Source organism: Pinus tabuliformis, chromosome X, assembly GCF_031772625.1.
Source record: "Pinus tabuliformis cultivar Carrire ecotype Pingquan chromosome X, CPIR1, whole genome shotgun sequence".
NCBI lineage: Eukaryota > Viridiplantae > Streptophyta > Pinopsida > Pinales > Pinaceae > Pinus > Pinus tabuliformis.
This window is the reverse complement of record NC_142308.1, coordinates 1,121,771,198-1,121,798,265: the sequence shown is the minus strand read 5'-3', so window position 1 is coordinate 1,121,798,265 and position 27,068 is coordinate 1,121,771,198. Positions and strand designations below refer to the sequence as shown.

General features: G+C 38.2%; 1 protein-coding gene across 1 annotated transcript in view; it reads left to right on the top strand.

Moving 5' to 3' along the window:
- LOC149143773 (NADH-ubiquinone oxidoreductase 24 kDa subunit) overlaps window positions 1-27,068 on the top strand; it is a 123,416-nt gene that overhangs the window by 35,456 nt on the left and 60,892 nt on the right. The window contains exon 4 of the mRNA XM_089447578.1: window positions 14,238-14,354. Within this exon, the coding sequence (XP_089303704.1) occupies window positions 14,238-14,354 (117 nt within the window). The remainder of the gene's footprint in view (window positions 1-14,237; window positions 14,355-27,068) is intronic.

Below are 27,068 nucleotides of genomic sequence, written 5' to 3'. Positions count from 1 at the left end.
TCTTCGCTGAACCATGAGCTGGATGTGTGTGTTCACAACAAAACAAATATCCGGTATAGTGTTGACTGGATACATCAAGGAATCTATTAGCTGCCTACATTGTGTGGAATCCACCGACACGCCTTCAAGAGTACTCAACTTCTTCAGGTCAGTGATCATTGGTGTAGACATAGACTTGCAATCCTTCATCTTGAACCTTCTCAAGATCTTAACTGCATACTTGCCTTACCTAAGGAAAATCTCTCCTGGCTGCTGCCACACCTCCAATCCCAAAAAGTAGTGCATCAAGCGAATGTCTTTTATCTCGAACTTCGAATCAGGATCCTCCTTGCACATCCCTATGAGCTTCTCCGATCTTGTTAAGAAGAGATTATCCCCATAAAGTACCAAGATGAGTGGCTCATCCTCAATAAGTGCAGAGTACAAGTTAGAGTTTGTCTCACTCTTGGTGAAACACAAACCATGAAGATATCCATCGATCTTGGCATCATGTGCACGGAGCCTGCGACAACCCATAAAGGTCCTTCTTCAATATACATACATGAGATTCTCTCCCATGCCCCAAGGCTGCTCAATATACACTTCCTCCTCAATCACCCCTTTGAGGTAAGCAGTCTTCACATCTATTTGATGTATCCTCCACGGTATCTCTAAAGCAATGGACATAACTTCTCTAATGGATGCATATCTAGTGACAAGGTCGAATGTCTCCTCGTAATCCACTCCTTCCTGTTGGGAGAACCCTCTTGCCACGAACTTTGCTTTGTACTTCTTGATACTACCATCAACTGCATGTTTGATCTTATAGATCTATCGACAAGTGACCACAAATTTTCCCTTCAGCCTTCACACTATGCCCCATACATCTTTTCTCATGATGGAGCTATACTCCTCCACCATGGCATCCGTCCAAACCTGCTCATTTGCAACGCCCTCAAAAGTGGAAGGCTCAGACTCATTGATGCTACTCGGCAAGGCCAAATAACCGGAAAATCTTGTTGATGGTCTACTTTGTTTGAAAGTGTTGCTAAGAGCCTCCATATGCTCCTCAACATGCCTCAAGGTCTGCTTAACCCATCTCGACCTCTTGCTAGTAGAGCTCGAAGGAATATATCATTCCTCTTCCAGATCTATAGGCTGTGTCCTTGTTGTTGTTGTCGCTGGTCCCTGCTTAGTCTTACGAGCCTCTTGCTCCCGATCCTCTACCCCTATTGGATCTTTCTCATGAGATATCCTAAAGGTCTTGCCCTCATTAAATCTCTGAAGAAGTGGACCTCTTGCTCCTGATCCTCTACCCCTACTGGCTCTTTCTCATGAGATATCCTAAAGGTCTTGCCCTCATTAAATCTGACATCCTGAATGATTATTACTTTCCTTTGTCCTGGAATGTAGACCTTTAAGCCTTTGAGACCTCACAGTAGCCCACAAATATGCCCTTTTCTGACAAGGGCTCCAACTTAGTCTTCTTCTCCATGGGAATGTGGACATATACTGGACCACTAAAGATGCGCAAATGGCTCACATTCGATTTCACTCCTGTAAACATCTTCTTAGGAGTCACGTTCTCCAATATTCTATGAGGACTCTTGTTTTGCACATAAACAACTGTATTGTATGCCTTTTCCCACAAGAACATAGGAAATTCCTAAGCATAGATCATTGCCCTCGTTGCCTCCATTATGGTCATGTTCTTTCTCTTGGAAACCCCATTTTGCTGAGGGTTGTAAGTTACGATGAGCTCCTTCTTAATCCTTGTTGCCCTGCAAAAATCTTGGAACTCATTAGAGGTATACTTGCCCACATTATCTGATTTCAACACCTTAACGTTCTTCTTTGTCTAGCTCTCCATAAGAGCTTTGAACCAACGTTGCATGAATTCGGGACGAAACAAGGACGCTTTTTTGGAAGCGGGGACGCGAAAGCGTCATTTTAAAAAAATTTAGGAAGCGAAGCGTCTTGGAAGAGTCTACTATATATATTTTTTTATTTTTATCTTTTTTGCATTTATATTCAAAACAAACATCCCAGATACCAAATTAGTTGTATAAGACATGAAAACATGCATAGTTTTACATAAATCAAGATAGATATTGCATCCATGATTCCATTGTACTTCAATGATTAATTATTCGAGCATCAACCATCTATATTCTAGCAATTACAAACATACATCAAATTTTTATGCATATTATTTTTTTGTAAGCTTGGTAGGACTACGTCTTCATCATTTCCAACTTCTCACCCCGATAGGGGGGATAGCACAAGAATTGAACCTAAGACTTTCGGTTCAGTGAGACTTCATTTCCACAGCTATTGCGAATTGAGCTACCCCAAGAGACAATTTTTAAGCATATTATAAAACATAAAACATAAAGCATATTATCTAGCAAGTGAGCAACTGTCAACATTAGTCATGTCCAAAATTCAAATAACAATGTTTACAAAATAGGCCACTTGGCCACCACCAAGACAAAAAGTTTCAAATTCACAACAAGCCTACAAGTCTAATGATTAATCTATGACAAGAGTAGTAAATTGTGAATATATCTACTAATCTCTTCTCCTTCCACCACGAAGAGTACCTGGTGGTTGGCCTCCACGTGGTGGCAATGAAGAAGATGGTCCTTGTGGAGGTTGTGGCATTGAAACTGATGAAGACGAAGCCCCTGTTGTTGGTGTTGAACCATGGAACCTGGGAACCAAGGGACCAGATAGGGGTGGCATCTCAACTCGATCATCATCATCCTGGGATTGCTCAAAATATTCATACAAAAAAAACTACTAGTTAACAAAAAAAGTTAAAAACATGAATTAGAGAAATGCTTTATAAGCAAAATTGACACATTTGAATTCAATGGACATACCACTTATTCCCTGAATTTTGAAATTCATACCACAATGGACATACCTGGATAAGAACATCCTCTAATTGCTCTAATCGCAACACTCCATCCTCCAAATTGTGCGCCTCTGGATTCCTGTCCCAAACCTTAAGGTCTTTATTAGTCTTTGCATCATCACAGTAATGGGACAACAATTGCAATTTGTAATGAACATAAACCAAGCTCTTTCCCCGGTGTAAACTAAACTTGTTCCTTTTAACACTGTGGATGAAATAATAAGAGCTCCAACACCTCTCTGCAGAAGAAGTGTTTACCACCTATGATAGTACTTGCAATGCCAAAGTCTGTAGAAGTGGAGTAACACCTCCATGCATGTTCCACCACTCAAGAGAAGAAAAACTCTCTCGATCTCTAATTGCATGCATGCTCACAAATGGACCAGTGCTAAGCGTATAGTTGCTCAACTGTTTCTGTACCATGGCGTCCTCCTCCTCATCAGGGACTAATTTATCCAATGCAATCATATATTTTTCTAGAACCTCTGGATCTAGGCGTGGTTTTTCCCTGTTCCCCCCCCAGGTGTTGGTGTTGAAAGCCATGATGGATGATAGTATTTAGGTGTCAAAACATATGCTAATGCATGCAATGGAACATTTAGCATTTCCCATCGGTTTTCCACCTTTGCACGAATATAATTGTACAAGTTGATATCTCTAGGCTCAACAATGTCTTTAATCTGCCCCAACATGCTATCCATTTGCTCATACACCTCCCCAATTATTTGCCGATCCAAATCTGCAAACTTGATCATGTTATAAATTGGTTTGGTGATTTGCAAAACATATTTAACTTGTGATCAAAAGAACATGTCAAGAATAGTGTCCTTGGAAACATTAGCACCATCTCTATCAGTGTTAATTTCCTCCCATGATTCAGAGGTCACCATATTAGTTAAAGCTTGTCTCACCTTCACTAGCTGCCTAAAGGTGAGGTAATAACTTGCAAATCTTGTTTTTGCAAGTTTAAGCAACTGCAACTTGGAGTAAGTGCCATAGAAGTAGTTTACCCTTGTATGCCTTGTGATAAATTTAATGAGTTGCTTCCCTCTCCTGTAAAGCTCATTAATCCACCCACATTCTTTATGCTTCACAATATCATGCATCAAAAGGTTCAATGTGTGCACCAAGCACCCAGACCAAAAGATGTGTGGATGAGTATGCTCAATAACTTTTCCTGTTGCCTTACAATTTGCTGCATTATCTGTGATCATTTGAACCACATTATTCAGACCAACATCTCTGATTGATTGCAATGGGAGATTTGCAATGTTTTGGGAACTTGCACTGATGGAGGAGGAGTCATGACATGTAATAAATATTGCACCACTAGCATAAACACCAAGAACATTTATCGAATGTTGGTTTCTAATATTTGTCCACCCATCTGATACAATGGATACCCCACAATCCACCCACTCATTTGTAAAACATGTCAAAGGTCTTTGAACCTTTGCTTTTTCTCTTTCTAATAATGCTATTCTAGCTTTCTCATAGTTGGGGGCTTTGTATCCTTTTGGGGCTTCATTGATGGCGTTTACCATTTCATGCCAATAGGGAGAGCGAAGCACATTGAATGGTACATCCAAGCACAAAGAAATCAGACTATCGTTCCATCCACATCATCCTTCCAAGCAACATTAAGGAAATCCCCTATTGTTCTTTTACCTCCAGAGCTTGCAGAAGTACCATGAGGAGATGAGCTACCAAATCTAGAGGTTGCACTTGATTCAAACTGAGTTTTTTGTTTCTTGCTTTTTTGTTGTGCAACCTCCCCTATTTGGATGTATTTTCTTCTCTGTTCAACTGAAATGTTTGGGCAAATTTGTATCCCCACAACACACATTTTATCATCACTGTCCATCACCCCAAAAAGATGCCTCCTGACACAGGTATATGAACCACTAAATGGTTTTCCTCCATGACAACCATGAGGGCACAAAAATTTGTAGCGTCCACCAACTTTCCCCCCTTCATGTTTGGTCACATAGTTCCACAAGGATGTCAATGCAACTTTCCCCTCAGTGTTTCAGTGTTTCCTTCAGGTTCATCCCCTTCCTCTTCCTCCCCTTCCTCCTCATCATACATTTGATCTCTCATATGGGGACTACTATCCTTTTGTTCTTCTTCCCTTCTATTCCTACTCCCCCTTGTCATCATTAAAACCAAAAGTGGAATGATACATAGAAGCCAAAAGAACACCATCTTGAAATATGAATATAGGTGGTGGACAACCTGCAATTAAATGAACAAGAAGAAAGAATGGGAAAGAGTAGGAGAGGGAGGACAAAAATACAAAAAACAATGGCAAAAAAATGAGGGAGTTTGGGGTTTGCACTTACCTCTTTAGCTCTTGTAGATGGAAGCCCTTCTTTACTCCTCCAAGCTCCTCCTCCTTCTTCACTCCTCCAAGCTCTCCTCAAGTCTCTCTTTCTCCTCTCTTCTCCAAGCTCTCAAAAAATAGAAGTGAGCAAATGAGAGGTGAAAGAGCATTTTAATCCTTTCATTCCCTACCCTAACCCGACTTTGACCCACCCCCAACCACTAGATAAAAAAATAAAATTGTGGGGCCGCACGGCGGAACCGACCGATTTCCCATGGAATCAATTGTGATCCGTATGGATGTGGCCTCGAAATGTGGCATTTCACCGAGGTGATCTGCCGTTGGAAACGCGAATCGGGCTAGGCGGTTCCCACAGGGCATTTTCCAGCCTGATCTGTGTTTCGGAATTTCCGGGACGTGTTTCAGGCGACAGATCACCCACAGATCTGTATGGGTCGTGTTTCAGGGTTTTGATCCCGGGGGGGGGTTTGTGCAACACTGCTTTGAACTCTTGAAACCGACCGAATACCTCTCCCTTGGTCTTTACGAAGTAGATCCGGGTCTTCTTGGAAAAATCATCTATGAATGTTGCAAAGTACAAAGACCCTGTGATTGACTCCACAAACATAGGACCACAAATGTTTGCGTGCACCAACTCTATCAGTCCCTTAGATTTGGTCTTGATGTGAGGAAACACATCCTTGGCTTACTTGCCAAGCGCACACCATTTGCACACTCCATTTTGCTCCACCCTTACCTTCGGAAAACCTGTAACCATTCTTCGTAACATAGGAAGAGCCCTATAGTGTAGGTGCCCCATCCTCCAATGCCGAATATCACTCTGGCTGTCACTCTCATGTATGAGAACCTTCACCAGCTGTCCTCTCAACAGATAGAGATTTTTCTTCCTTCTCCCAATTACTTGCTTCTTGCTAGGATCAGTTCCTTTCGACCCAATAGCCACTTCACCTCTCGTGAAGCTTATGGTTCTAACTAAAATGGGATTCTTCTCCAATTCTAGTACAAAAAACACTTCATTCACCTCCATGATAGCAATCGAGTCCATCCGAAACTCAATGCTGCCAATGCCTTATACTGCATACTTGGCATTTTCACCAAGCTCTACATGTTATATCCCTAGGCTACTTGGTTATGTTGGTGAAAATGACTTGAGATCTTGTCATGTGACAAGATGCTCCACTGCCCACAAACTAGACACCTCTCGTGACGGTTCCAGAAAGACATGGCACCAAGGCAAAGTTCTTCTCGAACTTTTCATCCATCTTGTCCATCTGTGTAGTGACTGCCATGGTTGTCTTACCCTTGCCCTTCTTGTTTGAACATTGACTGGCAACATGCCTGAACTTGTGTCACGCAAAGCACTTGACTTTGCAAAGAAATTTGCTGCTGCAAACCCTAATGATCTCAGATCATCCTAAGCTACTATAATCTTCAACAAGGAAGCCTTCACTCACTATATTTGCTACACATTGAATGCTTGAGAGCCAACTGTATTTTATGCAAGCTATTTCTATAAAGCATTCAGCATATTGAACTCTTTCTGCCTACGTTGGAAGGGACGAATATTCCTGAATCCTGAGGTACCCTAATGGGAAACTGTTTTATGCGTATGGCAGAGGAACAGAGTGCCATGGCTGTATGATGGTTTGATGAGATGCTTGGATTGCTCTGTAATGAACAGATTGTCTAAGCATGAGACCCTGAAGGGAACATGTTTTGTGTGTATGGCAGTGGAAGAGAGTGCCATAGCTGTTTGATGGCTCGATGAGATGCTTGGATTTCTCTGTAATGAACAGATTGGTTAAGCACGAGTGCAATGGGTTAGGTTGAGTGAGCTAGAAACTTGTAGCTTGGTTCCTATGCCCTTGTACCGCATAGCTTAGACTGGTGTTGGTATTTGTATGGGATGGAATATTGTTCCTATGCAGCCAGTTTCTTGGACTATCTTTTGTTAAAAGATAAGTGTTCTGTTTTTGTTTATGAATCTGCAAATTAATGTTATTTTCTGCTATGGAAACATATGAAATTGAATGCTTTGTGTGTGTTTATGATTAATTCTGAATATGGGCACTTTACTGCCATGAAATCTGTTAAACCATGCTCATTTCATTTTCCTTGGAAAGTACTTTCCAGGAAACCCCTGGGCATTTCTTGTCATTCCGAGGATGGTACTCAGTGTAAAGTGGGCTATGTAGACTATTGTACACTACACTGACTTAGTAGGGACATTGAGTGAGGCCTACATATGCCAGCCCGAGGACTTGATCCTGAGACCTTCTGCTTGCTAATCACAGCTCTCAACTACTCAAGCTTGCCCACTGCGGACAAACCATGCTTATTTAGTTTCACTGCATTTTAAGTACTGTACCTCTGCATGAATTTTATATAATTTTGGGCCTCTATGGGAGAACTTCCCTACAGGGATTACGGTGAATGGTGTTTGAGGGCTGAAATTTGATTGCCTTCTTTAGTGGATACCTGTCCCGTGGCTGGGGGTGCTGGGTGGGGATACCACATCCTTCCTTGACACAATTAACATAGTTGAATACAACCAACATTCCAACTAATCAGTGCTACCACTAAAGTATCTGTATTTGTCAATATGCGCATTGCGTCCATTGATTTATTGATATCCTAAAGTTGATAAAGATCATGTTGATGCAGCTATCCTGATATCAAGATATTGATGGAGTATACCTTTAATTAGCAGCGTATAGAAGGATATCCCTTTTGTTTCTATTATAAAAGGGGTTTGTTAGACTTGATATCAGACCAATCTAGCATATCCTTCTATGAAAATATGCTTATTTAGAGAAACAAGTCTTTTCATTAATTGAAGGCAATCCAGACAATGACGCATCGAGAAGTGCATGTTACAAGGAAGGTTAATGTGTTCAAAAATTTGGGAACTTACTTATCCTTCATTTTGCATGGAGTTGTTTATTGGAGATGATAAATGGAGGAATATGGATTCCAAAGGTTTTTTCTTCTTTGTAAATGATAGAGAGTAGTTATCAAGTATTGAGCATTTCAAAGTACTCTGTCCAAAACAAGTGGACCGAATATATTTGTAGATGTCAAAAGGTAGCCGGCTTAACAATTCATACATGTCATTGTCCATAATCAATGGAGAAAAATAGATTTATTTGACATTCCTGTAGCTGCTTCTATTTTGTAAGGGAGTTCAGAGTTCACATCAACTAATGGGTTGTGTGCTGAAGCCTGATGGTATTCCTTGAGAGCCATTCCTGGTTGTATCTTTGGATTTTGTGCTTCTGCTGAGGGTGGCATTGCTAATGCATCAACAAATTGTGAGGTGATGGTGAAAATTATTTGCTGTTTGACATATTTGCACTATTTTGGATATTAAGTGGTTGGAATTGACACATTCTCACCATTGCTCTTTGGTTGACATTCAAGTATTCTTATAGCGGCGAGGCTAGGGAAAACAGGTGATTATATACAAAAGAAAGCAATTAATTGGACTGACTAAATTGTCACTATTTGTATGTGAACAAAATTGATTTCTAAATGGTTGAAGCTATGCCTCTAGATAGTCCATCAAAACAAAACCTTAGTGGAAAGATGATTATGCTGCCGTCATTTCTCGTGTTAGTGGTTGAACTGACACTCATTCATCCCATTTGCAGTTGAATACTAGGCGCAGAAATAAAACGGACATACATGGAAATTTAGTTAACTCAGCAAAAAAAATAACATCACCGATCTACCTTGGAGAAAACCTCATTTAAGGACAAATTCCAGTAAAAATGCTCTGTTTTTTTACTCACACAAGGGGATTTGTCAAACACATCAGCCAAACACTTGTATTACAAAAGTTTCCTTTTTGTGTTTTAACTCTCCGGCCTGGATTGTTGAACACATTGTAGAATTATTCTCTTTAACAGCCTTCCAAGATCTGCCTTCTAGAGAGCTGTCCTGTTTTGTCTCTCTGCTCTTTTATAGAGCCTTTTGGAGAGGTAGTTAAAGGTCTCAACTAATTATGTGCTATGGCACTTATTATTTGAGGCTCACTTAATCAACTTTGAAGTTCAATAAATCAAAGTCAAACCATTAAGTGCCCTTTTTTAATATAGCTATTCAAGACACCATTACCTGTTTATTTTTATCACTAGCAGAATTTACATGAAATGTCCTTAGTTAACTCTTCAAGGCTTAACTAATTTGTCCAGGACAGCCAACTATGAGCACTCAAGGCATATCGCATGAAGATATTTACTGTTACATATTGCATGGATTCTTGGCCTTCAAAGCAACAATCTTTGTTCCTTTTCCAGTGCATTCACACAGCCAATTTCATCTTCTTTTCCCCTCAGGACTGGAGTTGGCTCTTTGATTTGTTTCGTATCACCACTCTCCCCATTTTGGAGTCTTTTGGTCTTAGAAAAGCTCAATTGTGAAAAAGGTGGAAGCACATTGTCTCCCAACCTTTTCTTTAAGTCTTCTGTTTCATGCTGTTTGAAGATACTCTTTTTCTGGCTTCTATCAATTAGTTTCTTGCCCAAACTTGTTTGATCCTTTCTTTGTGTGCCTTAATGAACTAGGTACCCCCACCTTTGAGCGCACAAATTTTGTTTTCTCTTCTGCAAAGAGTGCATCCATATCCTATAGATAAGCACTTCCAAAAGTCAGTTCAGATGCATCAAGTGGTGCTACATCACAACACACTTCATTGGAAAAATTAGCATATATGGCAAACTTTAACTTACAACACCTTGTGACTCTCATAACATAATTCTTTTGCAACCAATTCAATGAACATGGTTGCAGATGCTCATATGTTTCCAGATCAAATTCTTCAACTAAAGCTGCAGAAATCAGATTGGATTGAGAACCACTATTGAAAAGTGCATTGACCTTCCTGTTCTTCACCTGAACATTGACGTGGAAGAAGGCATTCCTTTCTCCACTCACCCTTGGCTTCTGCAATGTAATATCGACAATGTTCTCATCCCCACATCAGAGCACTCTTTTGTCTTTTGACCTTCTATCTTGGTAGCTATATCTGCTCCTTTTCTGGGGTTGTACCTTTTCAAACACAGTCCCTGATGAAGCTTCCAACACTTCCCTCATTTATGTGTCCATCTACATCACAATGCTTGCTGTACTTCTAGGGATGTTAAGGTTGTGATGTGTATCGGTCATAGCCTATCCTATCTTAAAGTTAAATTGAGTACATGCTGGATGGGTCAACTTTCAATCATTCAGGGATCTCTTGATTTCATAGTTGTCAGCTAAGTTCAGGATCAAGAGGCAGTCTATTTTGTGTTGTTACTCGACTTTCAGGTAGATCCAAAGGAGGCTTGTAGAAGCCAAGCTCACAACTATGTTTGATGGTACCCAAACAGATATTTTACAAGTTATTTTCTTCAGTGTTAACTATATACATTATTTCCTCCAACATTTGGGAGGTAGATATATCTCTTTATGCATTATGCTTTGACAAGCAATAAGAGTTTGGAATAAGTAGATATAATTTAGTTGACTGGAATTCAATATTTGGTGCCCCCTCTCAAATATTTGTCTTTCTTTTTAGCAGGTTGATTACTTTTATTCTCTGTTACACGGGAACCGCTCCCAAGAGTTGAGAAACCCGTTCCAAAGGTTCCCGCACTCCCGGAAGCTTTGGAACTCTATGGGAACGTTCCCTTTTCAGCGGGAGCTGCAATGAGAGCTTGGGAAAGTTCCGGGAGCTTTGAAGACTATCTCTTTATGCATTATGCCTTGACAAGCAATAAGAGTTTGGAATAAGTAGATATAATCTAGTTGACTGGAATTCAATATTTGGTGCCCCCTCTCAAATATTTGTCTTTCTTTTTAGCAGGTTGATTACTTTTATTCTCTGTTACACGGGAACTGCTCCCAAGAGTTGAGAAACCCGTTCCAAAGGTTCCCGCGCTCCCGGAAGCTTTGGAACTGTATGGGAACGTCCCTTTTCAGCGGGAGCTGCAATGAGAGCTTGGGAAAGTTCCGGGAGCTTTGAAGACTATCTTTTTTTGAGTTCCGGAGTTCCTGGGGCTTGAGGAATACAAATTATGTACAGAAATATGCCGAACTACCCACAAAACATGAGCCTAAGTTGAAACCTTCACAGGAAGAAAGGGCAAAGACATCCTTAACACTCATATCCTTAATTGAGAAACTGGAGAAATCTCTTGATGGGTTAAGGAAGCGTGTGGCACCTCGATGTAAGGGCGATATCTGGGATGTCATGCTGATAAATATTTCTTTTGTTGTTTATGTATATATATCACAGAAGATTGTGTGTGCATATTGTATGCGGCAGTCAATGCTTAAACATTAGAGTTGCTTTACTTTTTCTCTTAAGAATAACTAGAGAAACATATGTAAAACTGTTCCTCTATATTTTTAAGCTAGATTGTTTCAAAGACTCGTTGTGTGTCATAATGAACTTGACATTTTAATCTTTTATATATATAAAAGGGAGAGACTCACGGATAGAGACACCCAAAGAATATATTTATGTATAGGAGAGATTATATATTATATATTTATATATTTAAATTGATTTTAATATTTGAATATTTTGATTCAATATTTATTTTGATTATTATATAAATATATAATTTAAAAAATAATTTTTGTTTTTATATTTTATAATTTTTTATTATATAATATTACCGCTCCCGATTAGTTGTTTCCTTTAAATTTTGGGGAAACCTCCAGCCGTTCCCGACACCCGTACCCAAGTTCCCAACGTTCCCACATTCCAGAAACTCATGCAACATAGCTTTTATTACAATTGGAATTGTATAGTATGAGTGTGGGCATAATTCCCCCTCTGGTTTAAAGCTAATTTGCTGGATTTTGTCAGATTGTTGCGCAGTCTAGCAATAAAACTTTAAGGTTATGCATATCAATATGTTGGCTGGTTTTTTTTTATCATGTAAACTTCTAGACTTTTTTATGGGTACTTTCCTAGAGGTCCTATAGAAGATTGCAATACATGTAAATTTCAAAATTGCCCTAAAATATGCTTAAATTGAAACCCCAGTTCTTTTCATTTTTTTTTTCTATGTGGTTCATGTACCCTGGAGATTGGTGACCGCTACATCTACGGAATATCTGTACCAGCAGATCCACCTGAAGTGATCACTTCCTGTTGGCTCAACCATGGAGTCTGACCCTGAGAGTGTCGAGGGAATTGAACCTGTGAGCTTTCAATAGAAAAGGTGCTTTAATGACAGGGACTCGGCCAATTGAACTAACCCTTGGGGCTTACCCCAGTTCTTTATTACTATAATCAAGCCTGAGAATTTGGATAAAAATGCACTGGAGGTTTCTGAAAATGCCTATAATACCCAACTTCTGAGACAAATTCATTCCTGAATCATAATAATTGTGGAATTTGAGAAAAGTCTGGAAATTTAGGACAGTCTGATAAAACTTTAGTGCTTGATTAAAGGACTTACAATGTGCTCTATAACAGCAGTTACAAATATACTTAAATTTTCCCCTTGAAGCTAGAACAAAGTTGACTGAAAACCCTAATCAAATATTTTTTTTGGCCTTTCACATCTTCAATACGCTGATGTAGCCTTGAATTAAGTGTTAAGAAGCACACCAAATAGAATGAAGTGAAAATTTATGATTGTCAATGAACTTATGGAATAGCTGTATAAATTGGTTAATATTGATATACAGGGCTTCTATTCACTGTACTCGGTAATTTTCTGGTGGAACTTTTGTTGTTTGGCTTGTGCCTCTCTTCGATGAGGCTGATACACTCGCTCAACTTTCATTTTTACACTCCTTTGGTCTTTTTATTTCCTCAGTGAGAGATCTCTGATGCAGACTATTTGAGCTTCACTTTTGTAGCAGATGTGCTTTATAGTGCTGAGATTCTGGGTGGGGAAGTATAGGTCCAGTTTTACTCAGATAATGAAATATAGATTTGTGATAGTATTGCTGCCATCTATTGTCACTCTCTTGGTAGATTTATGGATTCTACTTTTGTAAATTGGGTTTAACTGACCTTGCATATGCTCTTGTACCTGTAAATGCAATCAGACTTAAACTCAATTGGAGGGATTAATATGAAGGAATTACATAACCAAATAGGGCAATGTCAAAAACCATGTAAATAATGAATCGATGTCATCTCAATGGTTAGAGCTAATGTTTCACTAAGCCATTGATTCAGTCCTAAATAAAATGTTCTTCCCTTATTCAACAACTTCCCAATTGCCCTGTGCTTATGGAAATTATAGTTAATTTAGTAACAGTAACTGTAGTTTGGGCAGCGATGGTTGATTCTGATTTGTCTATAATCTAGTTATCATCCCAAGTGGACCTACTGGATTTAGCATGGATGAATAAAGGGAGTAAAGCAGATGGAGTATAGATTACATACCATATTTAAATATGAAATGCTCTAACAGATGCTGAGACTTAACTTACTGGTATTTTCATTGCTGCTGGAGAACTTTGTTTCCATGGTTTGTTTCCTATGTGTGCCCTTACTTATATATAATAGATTTTGAAAAGTATTATTTAGAGTTCAGGTTTTAGGTGCTTTCCGACTTATGTCCTGTTACATTTTGAAAATAGATCTGGTATTCTTTGTGATATTCAATGTTTATAACAGTATATCTTGACTCTAAAATCTAAAGATATTCTAACATTGAAAATTTTGTGAACTTAGGCATTTATCTAGTCATGGCAATCTGGTAGTCACTGAAGTGGGTCTGAGTTTTAGGATCTTTTACAATCTAGACTAGATAGCCATGCTGGATTTTCACATGTTATTCTAAAAGCATATTTCGAAGCTCTTTTGGCATTCATAGATATGATACACATAATTCTGTGTATTGCAGCCTGCAGGCATTGAACATTGTCTGTAATTCTTAATACAGAGTTAAAGTTAAATATAATCTTAGTAGGTTAAAATATATGCTATGTAGATGTCAGTCTCAGGCATATGTTTGACTCCTTTTGTTGCAATGTCTTTAGGTGAAAGAAATAATAACTCACTATCCATCAAATTACAAGCAGTCTGCAGTTATTTCTCTTCTGGATCTTGCACAACAACAGCATGGAGGTTGGCTACCCGTGTCAGCTATGAACAAGGTACATTGGATGCTTTGGGGTTGCCATTGATACTCTTATGGATCCACTTTGGGCAAGATATTTCTGCAGTACTAGATTATGTGCTTTTGTTCTGTTAACTGTCATCTGATCTGGATGTGCGTTATCCATTCTCTATGATGCACTTTGGCAGTCCCATTGACTGCATTTGGCCATCCACTGATAACCCTTTATTTTCTCTGTATTTATTTAATTTTTGTTTGTAAAACTCATTGCATGTCCTTGTATTTTCTTTACAGCTCAATGCCCCAAGCATTAAAGTTTTGATTATTATTGATATGACTTAAACAGATGTTTTTTATCTACTATTATATATTTCTTGCTCATGAAGTGGATTGTTTATGTTGGTTTGTCTTCTTACACCAGTGAAAATTTTAGATAATAATGAGGAAGTCTCTTTTTGGAAAAATAATTTTGTGGACCAGAACCAGAAATGGTATGGACTAGTGCTTTTTCTGATGAAATGCTCAAGAAACAATAGTGGATGAAAATGACATCTGGAGCAAGACCTCATTTCTTAGGCTGTTTTGGGCCCATTTCTTGTTTCTCTAGAAATGGTCCAAAAACAGGCGACTAATTCAGCTGTCTCTTGGCCATTTCTTGCCATGAGAGAAACCACAACACCTTTAAGAGAAGAATACATCTTAAAAAAAGAAAGAGAAGAAGGAATGGATAAGTTGTTGATTTTTATGTAGCATCGAGAGGTATTCCCACATGCCAAAAGGCCTCTCAAGTCGGCCAAAGAAAAATTATGAAAAATGAAAATGAAAATTATGTATTTTTGGGCTTCATGTAGGACCCAAAAGATCAAGTCGGCCCTGCCATGAGGGGGTGTGACTTTGGGTCAAAAAGTAACCATTTGACTAATATAAAAACACAAATTGACCTCCACATTGGGATTGATTTGAATCACACACATTCTTCTAATTTCTAATCCACACGTGTGAATCCAAAGAGGGAATCTGAAGGTTGACCAAAATAAAGGATCTGCCATTTGACAGAGTTTGACCTGTTCTGTCTGACCAAGAATCTGCTGAGTTTTATTGAATTTGACCGCAGAAAAGGGGCAAATTTGACTGCAGAAGAAAGGAGACATTGACCACAGATTTGGGCTGCAGTCAACCACAGTTGACCGCAGACCCTTTGACCGCAGGACCGAGCTGACCTCAGTCCAAAATTTCAGACTGTTGACCAGCATTGACCAGCACTAATTTCTCTGATTTTTTAGGTTTGACCAGCATTAACTAGCTGGTATTTGACCAGGTTTGACTGGTATCTTGGACTTGGATTTGTGGCACAGATTTCTAGAATTCTCTTGGAATTGTAAATATTGCTGAAGAACAATTTCTCCTTAGAAGAAAAGTTGCTGGGTTTTTCCCAAGGTTGGGTTTTCCCAGGGTAAATTTGTTGTCTCTATTGTGCTTGGCTGTCTCTTTATGATCCTACTGTTTTCATTGCATTACTGTTGAGATTTTTGTGTATGTAATTGCTTAATGATATATGTGACATAAGATAACTGAATTGGAAATCATTGGAAAGTAATTATCAGATCAGAAGATCAGTTTCTACTGTGCATTATTGTAGAAAATTCAACATAAGTCAAAAGACTACATGGAGCAGGGTTATGATTTAGATTACTAGTCTGTTATCTATTAGACTCCAGACTACTCAGATTTTGTAAAGTTTGTCAATTGAAACTTGATAAAATATCATGTATGGTATACTGTTAATTACATTCTTTTGTGCTGCCGGGACTGAGTTTTGATTCTTAATTATAGTTGTTAGCTTTCTGTAATTTTGGCTCTTCAGTCTTAAGATGTGGCATGGATGTCTTATTTTATGAGATTATGAATGTCATTGTGCCTGATATATATGTTTATTTTGTCCAAAGAGAATAAATTCTTATGTTCATATTTCAAGCAGAAATGAAGGATACATTTTGTATTGCCTCTAGGGCATAAACAAAAATGCTTATATCAAGTATGCCTAGATTCCCACATAAATAGTCCAATAAACAACAATCCTTTAAGACATCAAGGTGTTTGCCTTATTGGTCTTAAAGACTTCATCAAAAAAGGAACCATGTTCTCCTAGGGTTCTATGAAATGTTCTGAACAGAGACAATATCAATGTCCTTATGGACTTCTGACCACTCCAAACAATCCTTATCAACTTAGCACATGTAATCAATCAAAGAAAGATATTGTTACAGGTGGCAGCCTCAATCCGTCTTTCACTTCTGCAATGGTGATGGTACTAACAGTCATTTCCAGCTGTTTGTGCAGTGAATCCGCCTGGCAACTTAGTTCTCTAGATACATGTGGGCAGGTGACATCCCTGAAGTTCCCAATAATCTCCATAATTTGTCTATAAACAGTTTCCAACAGCGGGGTTTGTAATTTTTTGATACCATGCCAAATATCTGCATGTTTTGTATATTCTTTTCCACTGCTAGTCTTAACAGTATCAGAAGAGAGTTTAGTTCAGCCCAATTATTTGTTTCCGATCCCAAAGCAGCATTGGACTCCATATGATGTGGTTCAAATATGTGAAGGACTCCTCCAGCACCTCTCACAATAAGTGAACCCTGACAGGCTCCATCAAAAACGCCTCATGGTTTCGATTTGTCTGTGATCATTTCAGGCACAATCCTAGGAGGTTTGGGTCTAGAAGCAGTCCAAATCTCCTCATATGAAAATATGATTCTATGCAAGACATGGAAGGTTGGAACCTTCTTTGTTGTGGAAGACCATGCAATTTGAGTCAATGACACTGCTCATGATACAATACCGGGGAGAGCCCTATGGTCTGTAAGGATTTGTCCTACCACCACTATTTGAAGCAATCTTCAGCAGAGTTCCCATGCCAAGACCCCTTTCTCCAGATAGTGCTTTTTTCTGATTCCAGACTTCTTTTGTGCAAGGACATTGATCCAGAAGATGGTCAGCAGCAGTGTTGCACATATTGCGATAATATTGATATTATTGCGAAAACCAGACTCACCCATATTATCACCTAAAATTATTGCGATAATTTTCCCAATCGATATTATTGCCCTGCTGCTGGAAAAGGCGATATATAATTCCGGTTTGGGTTTTTTAAGGGTCATTTTTGTTTTTGTCTTGTGCTAAGATTGAGCTATGAGGGTTGTGTAAGTCTTGTGACCATTTTTCGTCAGAAAACAAGGGAAAATCCATAGTTTTCTCTGCCACCAACCGAGTATTTTTGGAATGGAGATTTACTCCAGTATACCACTTCCATATTTCCAGGTATGTAATTTTTTTTTGCCTTCCTTTTCTTCGTTATCCAAGATTAGTTTATATTATAAATTTAGAGTCCGCCTCTTCTTACCCTTTTTCGAAGTTCCACATTTGTTTTGTGTCGTAGGTCCAAAACTTAAAAATTTAATTCTGCAAAATGGCAAAGCCATTGGACCAAATGTGGGAGTATGGTGAGCCATGTGAGGGTGATAATAGAACAAAGCTGAGTTGCAAGCTATGTGGAATGGAAATGTTTGGCGGAATCACCCACTTGAAATACCACCTTGCCAAAATCCCAGGGCATGAAGTGGATATTTTCCCTATAGCTACCCCAGACATTGTCCTTATTGCAAAGAACTCAATTCTTGATACTGCTAGAAAGAGAGATTAGAGGGAGGAACTAAGGAATTGCATGGGAACCACAAGCTTCTCAAGGGCGAGGGAAACCTAATCCTTGGCCACACCTTCTTAGTGCATTATTATTATCGGATTATCGTTATAGTATCTAGATGCCTCATGATGATCATCTCATGAGATGCATTTATTTTGTTTTAATGTGATTTTGTATTAACTATTATCTTGTTAGAACTTATGACTGAGGACAAATATCATATTTCAGTATCTACTATCAATGATTGATGTACCACTTGACATCTTATACATTTTATATTGTAGTTTTATTTTCATCTTTATGTGACAATGTGTTTGTTTGATGTTAATGTTGCTTTAAAAGAATACAAATTTGAAAAAATGATTATTTATGTATTTTTTTTAAAGTTTCCTAGTAATTTCCGATATTTTCCCTGATATTGGTGATAATTTAAATTTTGGACCCCCTGCGATATATTGCATATAACGATATATGTAACTTTGGTCAACAATCCCTGCTGCATCCTTGTATATCACACATGTACCTTGTTGTTTAGGGTCTTCTTTGCAGTGTGTCACATGCTAGTATCTTCTTTGTCAAAGATAAACAAAGGAATAATTGTTTGATTATGTGTTAATTTTCCTTAGGGTCTAGATTGTTCTATGCTATAGATAATTGCATTCTAAAACTTTTCAACATTTTACATTACACTCACCCCTTAACATTATATCATCATCAACAATTATATATAAAGAGAACAATAACATCAGTAATGCAGTAGAATAGTAAGGAACAACAAAAGAAAATCATGCAGAATAGAGACACTAGGATTTAGATCAGAGACCAGGGCAAAATCCCACAAGGGGGAAAACCTAACTAAATTCTTCTTCTATTAGATATTCATCAAATGTTCCACTGAGATACAAAGTACAATGAGCATGGGATAATCACATTAGGCCTCTTATGGCCAACCCAAGTCAGTTCACAACTTCGTTTATGAATTGAACAAGACAAGTCTAAGAGAGCTGCTATCATATCATTGTCATATACAATATCACATCTACCATCCATCATGTAATCATTGTCATCAAGGGTAATGTCATATATGTCACTGTTGATCCAACAATGTCACTGTCGTATCAACTAGGGTCACTGCTAGTCAAAGATAATCCCATCTTGAATCATAGTTATTGCTATGTAGGATCAGTGCCATCATATATCATGGTCACTACCTTATAAATCACAGTCATCATAGTATCATTGTCAAACAAGATCATAATTGTATCGCATATGTCATATGTATCACGCCCTTTTATTACACAGAGATATAAAAGCAATGTCATACCATGAATATAGAAGTTATGTCCCATAAAGATGCCATAGATAGAAGCGATTCCATACATCTAAAGTGTTTGACACAGGGTTGCGGGGGAGTGACCACCCCTCACGCTCCCACTCCCAATTCGCGCTCCAGGCAGGAGTGACTCGAGAGTGCGCTCCTAAAATCACTCCCGAAAAAAAAAACACTCCTGGGTTTTCGGGAGCATTTAGTCTTTTTTTTTTTGCAGTAATATTTCAAATGCAATTTTTTTTCAAAGAAACAAATAAGTTTTGAGTGGGACAGCCTAATGATCAAGCCTATGGCCCTAGTATTAATATGCGATTCATGGTAATGTTAAATTCTTAAAGTAAAAGCGACATTCTTCTTAATCTTCATTTTCATCATTTTACTTAAAATTTTAACATTACCATGAAATGATTTGGGATGTTTGAGAGTGGTTTTGACTTCATTGGATTTCATATGGAGAAAGTAGAATTTTAGATTTCATTCAAAATCCAGCAGAGTTATCATTTTTTCAGGATTTTAGGATTGGGGGGATTGCAATGTTTCCATTGGATTTTGTCATGTATTAAGATATGGAACTTATATTTAATCAAGAGCACCAATCCCTCTTTGTACCTTGATGTTAGTGACATTGGTTGTCGAACTCTTCTATCATGACTCTCCTAAAAATGTACGCATCACTCAAACAAAATCTTGACTTGACATACTATGCTTTTTATATTTTAATATAATGCTTAGAGGGTGATATTAATGACAAAGATCCCTATACAGATCCAAAGGTAATGACAAAGATACCTCTGGATATTAATGCTTAAAGGGTGATATTAATGACAAAGATCCTGATTTTCCAACAAGACTAAAAAATTAGACATTCTCGTGGCGGCAAGAGGCCCAAGCATTAGCAATAGATAATATATTTACTTGTCTTTTCTAGTTTCTAGTAGTTTTTATAACTATTGACTCTTTCATATTTATTATGGTATTTTTTGTAAACAATATATGACAATTTAAGTTTGAAGTTTGAAGTTGGCAATTATAACTCATTAGTAATGAATGATGAATTTGATGCTTCGTGAAAGTTGAAAGTTGTTTCATTTCATTTCATGTTAGATATTATTTGTTGTAATGGTTGCACTTAGCTTACAAGTACAACTTTGGTCATCAATGATGATAAATGTTATATATTGAATTTTGAAATGTTGAAACTTTAAGATTGATGAATCATGAGACTCAATATGTTGTATGTTATTATGTTACTAACTTGCGGACGTGGTTGATGAAGATTATAACTTCTAGATGATTGTTGTTATATGGTTCAATCTATGTTTTTATTTTATTTATTTATTTTTTAATCTCTTCGTTACTTAATATTTAATTCATCATTTTACATGCTTTTGTTGACATATATGCATCAAAATATAAAAATATATATATTATATAAAAAATGTTCCTGAAATTGCTCCCAAACCGGGAGCTTCTGAAAATGTCGCTCCCGCTCCCAAGTAACCTTGGTTTGACATTCGATGCCACTGTGAGTTTGTTATGCAAGCCAATGTATGGAGCTATATGAATCATGGTTTGTCTGCCATACGAGCCATAGAGTATCTGCCATAGGAGCCATAGAAGTTTGCCAAATGATCCATATATTGTCTGTCATACGAGCCATTTATTGGCTGCCATACAAGCCATAGAATGTTTACGATACGAGCCATAGAATGTCTGCCATGCAAGCCATATAATGTCTGCTATATGAGCCATAGAATGTTTGCCATACAAGCCATATATTGTTTGCCTTACAAGCCATAAAATGTCTGCTATACGAGCCATTTATTGGCTGCCATATGAGCCATAGAATGTTTACCATACGAACCATCGATTGTCTGCCATACGAGCCATAGATTGTCTGCCATACAAGCCATAGAATGTTGGCTATATGAGCCATAGAATGTTTACCATACAAGCCATATATTGTCTCTATACAAGCCATAAAATGTCTGCTATACGAGCCATAGAATGTTTGCTATACAAGCCATAGGATGTTTGGGTCAAGCGATGTCATTGAGGAGAGACGAGCCATCACAAATCATAGCGATCACTAATAAAACATAAGAACGAGAGACCCCTGTAATAATTACGTCGCAGAGCATGCGGTGCGAGACCACGAGCCACATAGGGGTCATTGTTTATATAGATGCCACTGCTGTGAATACTTAGAAACAAATTGAGCTTCATAGAGATAAACAAATGTATGTTTTATTGAGATAAACAAACCCATGCTACAAAGATAAATGGATCCATGCCGCAGAGCCGTAATCTGCAAACGAGCTTCCACCGAAAGATCTGAGATCCATACCATGAGGAGGAGTAGGAGTCACTGTTTGTATTGATGCCACTGCTGCAAATACTTAGAAACAAATCGAGCCTCACAAACATAAATGAATGTATGTTATTGAGATAAACAAACCCATGCTACAAAGATAAATGGATCCATGCCAAAGAGCCATAATCTGCAAACGAGCTTCCACCGAAAGATCCGAGATCCATACCATGAGGAGGAGTAGGTGCCAATATATATAGAAGTGTTATCATGACTTAGGATGAGCCTAATAGATGTTTGAGGCCAACTTATGGAGGGAATTTCAATTTCGAAAGATTTCCAAATAATTTCTTTCTTACATTGTCAGTAAATTATTAATAATAATATTTCATTTTAGCCCAATTGAATTTTCCTTATGACCAATATAAATCTTCTTTGGGGCTCAAGGGGTTGCTCTTGGGGACTTAGGGTTTCTACGGGAAATTTGTCCCATAGTTGCCCAACTTTTCAACAAGATGAAGTTTGACTGCCAGATTTTTCTCCACCACCAGATTGATTCCCCTTGCATATCATCAGTAAACATTACTTTGTATGAAAGCTTTGTTGAGTAGCTACTACCCAAACCTGAATATTTAGACAAAAGTTTGCATCTTATTCGTCTCTAAGTCTTATAGGACTTACTGTGTGTACAAAGTCATTCTAGCTAATCATAGCATCCCATTCAGAATCTATTGTTAATGAAGATTTCCAGCCCTGATTCCAAATGGAGGTTAAGCTCTGATCTGCAACATTAGCTAGTGAGAGAGTGCCATTGTTACAGAGAGATTCAATAGTAGCTCTAGGAAACCAGTGATTCCCATCACATTTTTTCTGATGGGTCCTCACCTATTTTTCTCCATTGCTTATCCTCCACACAAACCAGTTACCCCGTAAAGGTAAGGATCCTTCCATTTGTTAGAATATATATAATTCTGATTTTCTGGAAGATGCATCACATGTTTCATTAAAATGCATCATATGTTTTATGTCCAAAGAGTAAAGATTACATCAAGATTCATGCATCATTAAGTCATGCCATGATTATATGTAGTAATCCTTTCTACATGGGGCAAAGAAATGTATGCAACACGATGTTCATATATTTATATATAGTTGATTTTCTGGATAATTCATCATATGTTTCATTGTTGAAGAATAAAACTTACATTAATAATCATACATCATTAAGTCATGCTGTGATCATATGCAATAACCCTTTCTATGTATCTAATTATGTTTTTATGGAAAATGCATCATATGTTTCATTGTTGAAGAATAAAGATCACATCAATAATCATGCGCTATTGAGTCATGTTGTGATTATATGCAATAACCCTTTATACATGGGCAAAGAAATGTATTCAACACAATATTCATATGCATCAAATTTCAAGTGTTGGTGGTGGTGTTAGTCCATGACCTTTGCTTTCTAGATTCAATGCCTTAGTGCTTCTTCATATGGCATAGGGGGGTATGACTTTGTTTCTAATTTTGTAGTTTGGCAACAATCCTTCCATAAAACATCTCTTCAGTGAAGCCATCAATAACTTGTGTTTCCATCTTTTTAACTAGTGCCTTTAAGTTCAGATTGTAGATACATATGCTCTGCCCTTTTCTTGTCTGAGGTTGAACATTTCATCTACAGTGTCACTATCCTTTCTTAACAATCTAAACTGTTTTCTCTTTCCAAAATAAATGCTTGCCCACGACTTTCATTTGCTAGATTCAATGCCCTTGTTAATGCTTCTTCATATGGCATGGGGATATGACTTTCTTTCTAATCTAGTACTTTGGCAATAACCCATCCATAAAATATCTCTTCAGAAAAAACGAACGCTGCGGGGGAGCGACCCCCCCCCACCAAAAAAAAACTTACTCCCTGAGTGTGCTCTAAATGAGAATGTTTTTTCCGCAGCATGCCCCTTGGAGGTTCCATAAATGCTCAGGGAGCATCCAAAATGCTCTAGGGAGTGTGCTCCTGAGGCAAAAAAAAGGTTCTTGCATCATTTTGCCCGCGCGCGGCCCAATATGGGCTTTTTTTTGTTTTTGGAGGGAAATGTGAGGGCCAAGGGGAATAAAAGGCCTCCTCCCCTCCCACTTAACATCATTTTATGAGTTTGTGAGAGAGATCGAGAGGATTTGAGAGGATTGAGAAGATAAGATTGTGGGAGCTTGCAAGGGAGATTGAACGCTGCCACCACCATTGGAGAGCCAAAGAGGTAGGGTCTAATCCCATTCTTGTTTTTTATTATTATTTGTTTTCTATGTAACATTTGTGTTTTTTATATGTTGAATGAATCAATGAAATCTAGAAGTAGAAACTAGTTACTAGAATCTAGATGTTCTCTTCTCCTACTCTTTCCCATTCCCCCCTCATTTTATTGCAGGCAAGAATCTCAAGCTTCAACAAACATGATGGGTATATGGCTTAGCCTTATCTTGTTGGTTCCATTTTTGGTTATGATGATGGTGTTGGGAAATAGATGAAGAAGAAGTGATGAAGATGATGCAGTGGGTAGTGGTGGATTAAGATACCATGGAGAAGAGGAGGAGTATGAAGAGGAAGAGGAAGAGGAGGAGGATAATGGGAGTAAAGATGATGATGGAAAGAAAAGTAAAACCAAAATAGACAAAACACCCTTGTGGATATATGTTACAAGGGTTGGAGGAGGGAAAGTACTTACATAGGTTCATATACTCGTGTGAGGAAGCATCTATGTGGGTAAAGGCCATGGGATGGAAAGAAGCCAATAGGAATAAAAACCTGTGCAAATGTGGTAACACAACAGAGAGCCAAATGTATAATGGAAGAGTAGGAAGCACAATACCAATCAAAAAGATAAAAGGATGTACATGAGGCCACTAGCACACATAGAGCAAGAACACCTAGAGCAATGATCTAGGAGGATCTTGTCAGATCAGTTGCACAGGTTCAGTTTCGTCGTCAGCATTCAATGACCAGGGTCTTCAACTTCGATAGTGACGTTTATGGTTCAGGTTGTCCGGTGGATGTCAATGGTGGATATGGTTTTCATGGTGTTCGAAGGATATGTTCCTGGTTGTCGACATATGTTTGTCGTCAGTCTGCCGGGTTTGGTTGTTAGGGATGGAACAGGTCGTTTGACATGCGTTTGTTGTCCGTCTCACAGGATTTGGTTGTCGATGAGGGTTTGTCATCATGTGATGTCACCAATGTTGCTTTGTGACAAAAAAACAGGTGCATGGATTTGTTTTAGATCTAAAAAAAACATCTAAAGCCTACGTTCTAAACCTATGCTAAAACCTATGACTAAAACCTAGTCTTAAAAAGCTATGGTAAAAAAACATGTAATTCAAGACCTAACATCTAAACCCCTAAACTAAACCTAAACCCATGTATTAAAAACACATAAAAAAGCCATAATCCCAAGGTTCCTAACCCTCGGACCTTCTAAACATATTGCATAACATAAAAAGACATTGTAAAACATTCAATTACAGTCCTAACCGCTGGACTAGACCACAACGTAGTCTAACTATGATAGACAATGTGATTAGATGTAGGTAAGCCGTCAGGGCTTCGGAACCGCAGAGTTAAACAGTTACCCTAACCGTGCAGAGGATCCACTATAACTGCAGCATGTGAACATGTGGTTAACCGCCATGGCATGAGGTTGGAGTCTGGAAGCCGCACCGTCAACCAAGACTGCCCGGAGGCAGCTGTCACATGCAACATTGGAAAGCGGTCCCAAAACCGTGGGATAAAACGGTATCTGTGTCGCTTTGTGGCTTGACTGCATGCTGTTCACATGGGCAGTCAACCAACTCCGCACTGTCAACCTAACCGTTAGCGGTGATTTGTTATTACAAAGTTATTTTTGTGTTTTTAATTGTATTTTTGGATATCAATTAATTCCTAAAAGGTGAATGTCATTATGTGACATTAGAACTCATAACCAAAACCCTAATTAAACCCCTAAAGTCAGCGAATTCATTCCTAAACTTGGCATGAAGGAGTTCGAATGCATTTGCAAGGTTATAAAGGCAGTTTTGCTCATTGAAGATGGGATGAGCGGTTTTGAGTTTTAGAGTGCAGATTCTGGAGGATATAGGCGATTTTGTTTTCAGTGTAATAGGGGCATCGAGAGTCAGAATTGGGAATCGAGACAGGCGTTGAAAAGCTAATTCAGAGAGCTTTCTTATGACAGTGACCAGAAGTGTCTACGTGTACAATCAGTCTGGTTAATTTGCTGTGTAATTGACCTCCTCGGATTCAACCTTAATAAAGTGGTCGACCATCTTGAAAGCGGTCCCGGAGACGTAGTTCATCAGGGACGAACTCCGTAATCAATCTTGCTGTATGGTATCGCTGTGTTGTTGTTGCTTTTCACTTATGTTTTACATGTTGCTTATGTTTTTCATCTGTGATAAAGTCTTTCTTCTCATGCAGTTCTCATGGATTAAAGCACTTTAAGTTAACATTCAATTCACTATTGGCATTAATCAATTCTACTTCAGTTTAACATATGATCATTTCAGATCATATAATTTGGTATTAAAGTAGGTTGCGTTTGTATAATTTGTCAATGAATGTTAACGAAGTCAAAATCGCAACGTGGAGAAGGAATCCTCGAGGAGATTGATCCAGAGATTGGAAAGTGAAGAGTCGCTCATAAGTCGACCATGACAGGATTTGATGCAGGTGAAAATCCTGAAACTAAGATGAGCGATGAACAGTTTCAGCAAGAATTCTTGACTATGCAGCATATGTTGGGAGAACTTTACGAAGATAAGAAGGCGAGAGATGCAACTTCTTCTTCAAAGACATCGAAGAAGGACAAAGGTAAAGGCAAGGCTGATAAACCTCCTTCGCCGCCATCATCTCCATCATCATCATCATCTTCTTCTTCTTCTAGTGCAGAATTTGAAACAAAAAAGAATCCTAAGAAAACATCTCTTATGAAACTTGACGTAAAATTTGAGTTACCTATTTATGATGGCGAAATGAATCCTGAAAAGCTAGATAACTGGATTAAGCAGTTAGAAGTGTATTGTCGTATTCAGAACATTTCTGACAATAAAATGAAAATTCAGTTAGCTACACTTAGAATGGGGGGAACAACTTTAATCTGGTGGGAAAGTAAAACTCAGATAGATGTAAAGCGGAAAGGTAAAGTCATCTCTTCATGGTCTAAGTTTTTAAAAGCTCTTAGGAAACAATTCTATCCTTTAGGATACATGCAGAAAGCTGTTATTGATTGGCAGCATTTGAGGCAAGGTAAAGGACAGAGTGTTCAGGAGTTTACTCAGGAGTTCAGAAAGAAAGCATTGGCGCTTGGTATTTCATTGGATACACGTGAAACTTTATTAAAATACATCGGCAGTT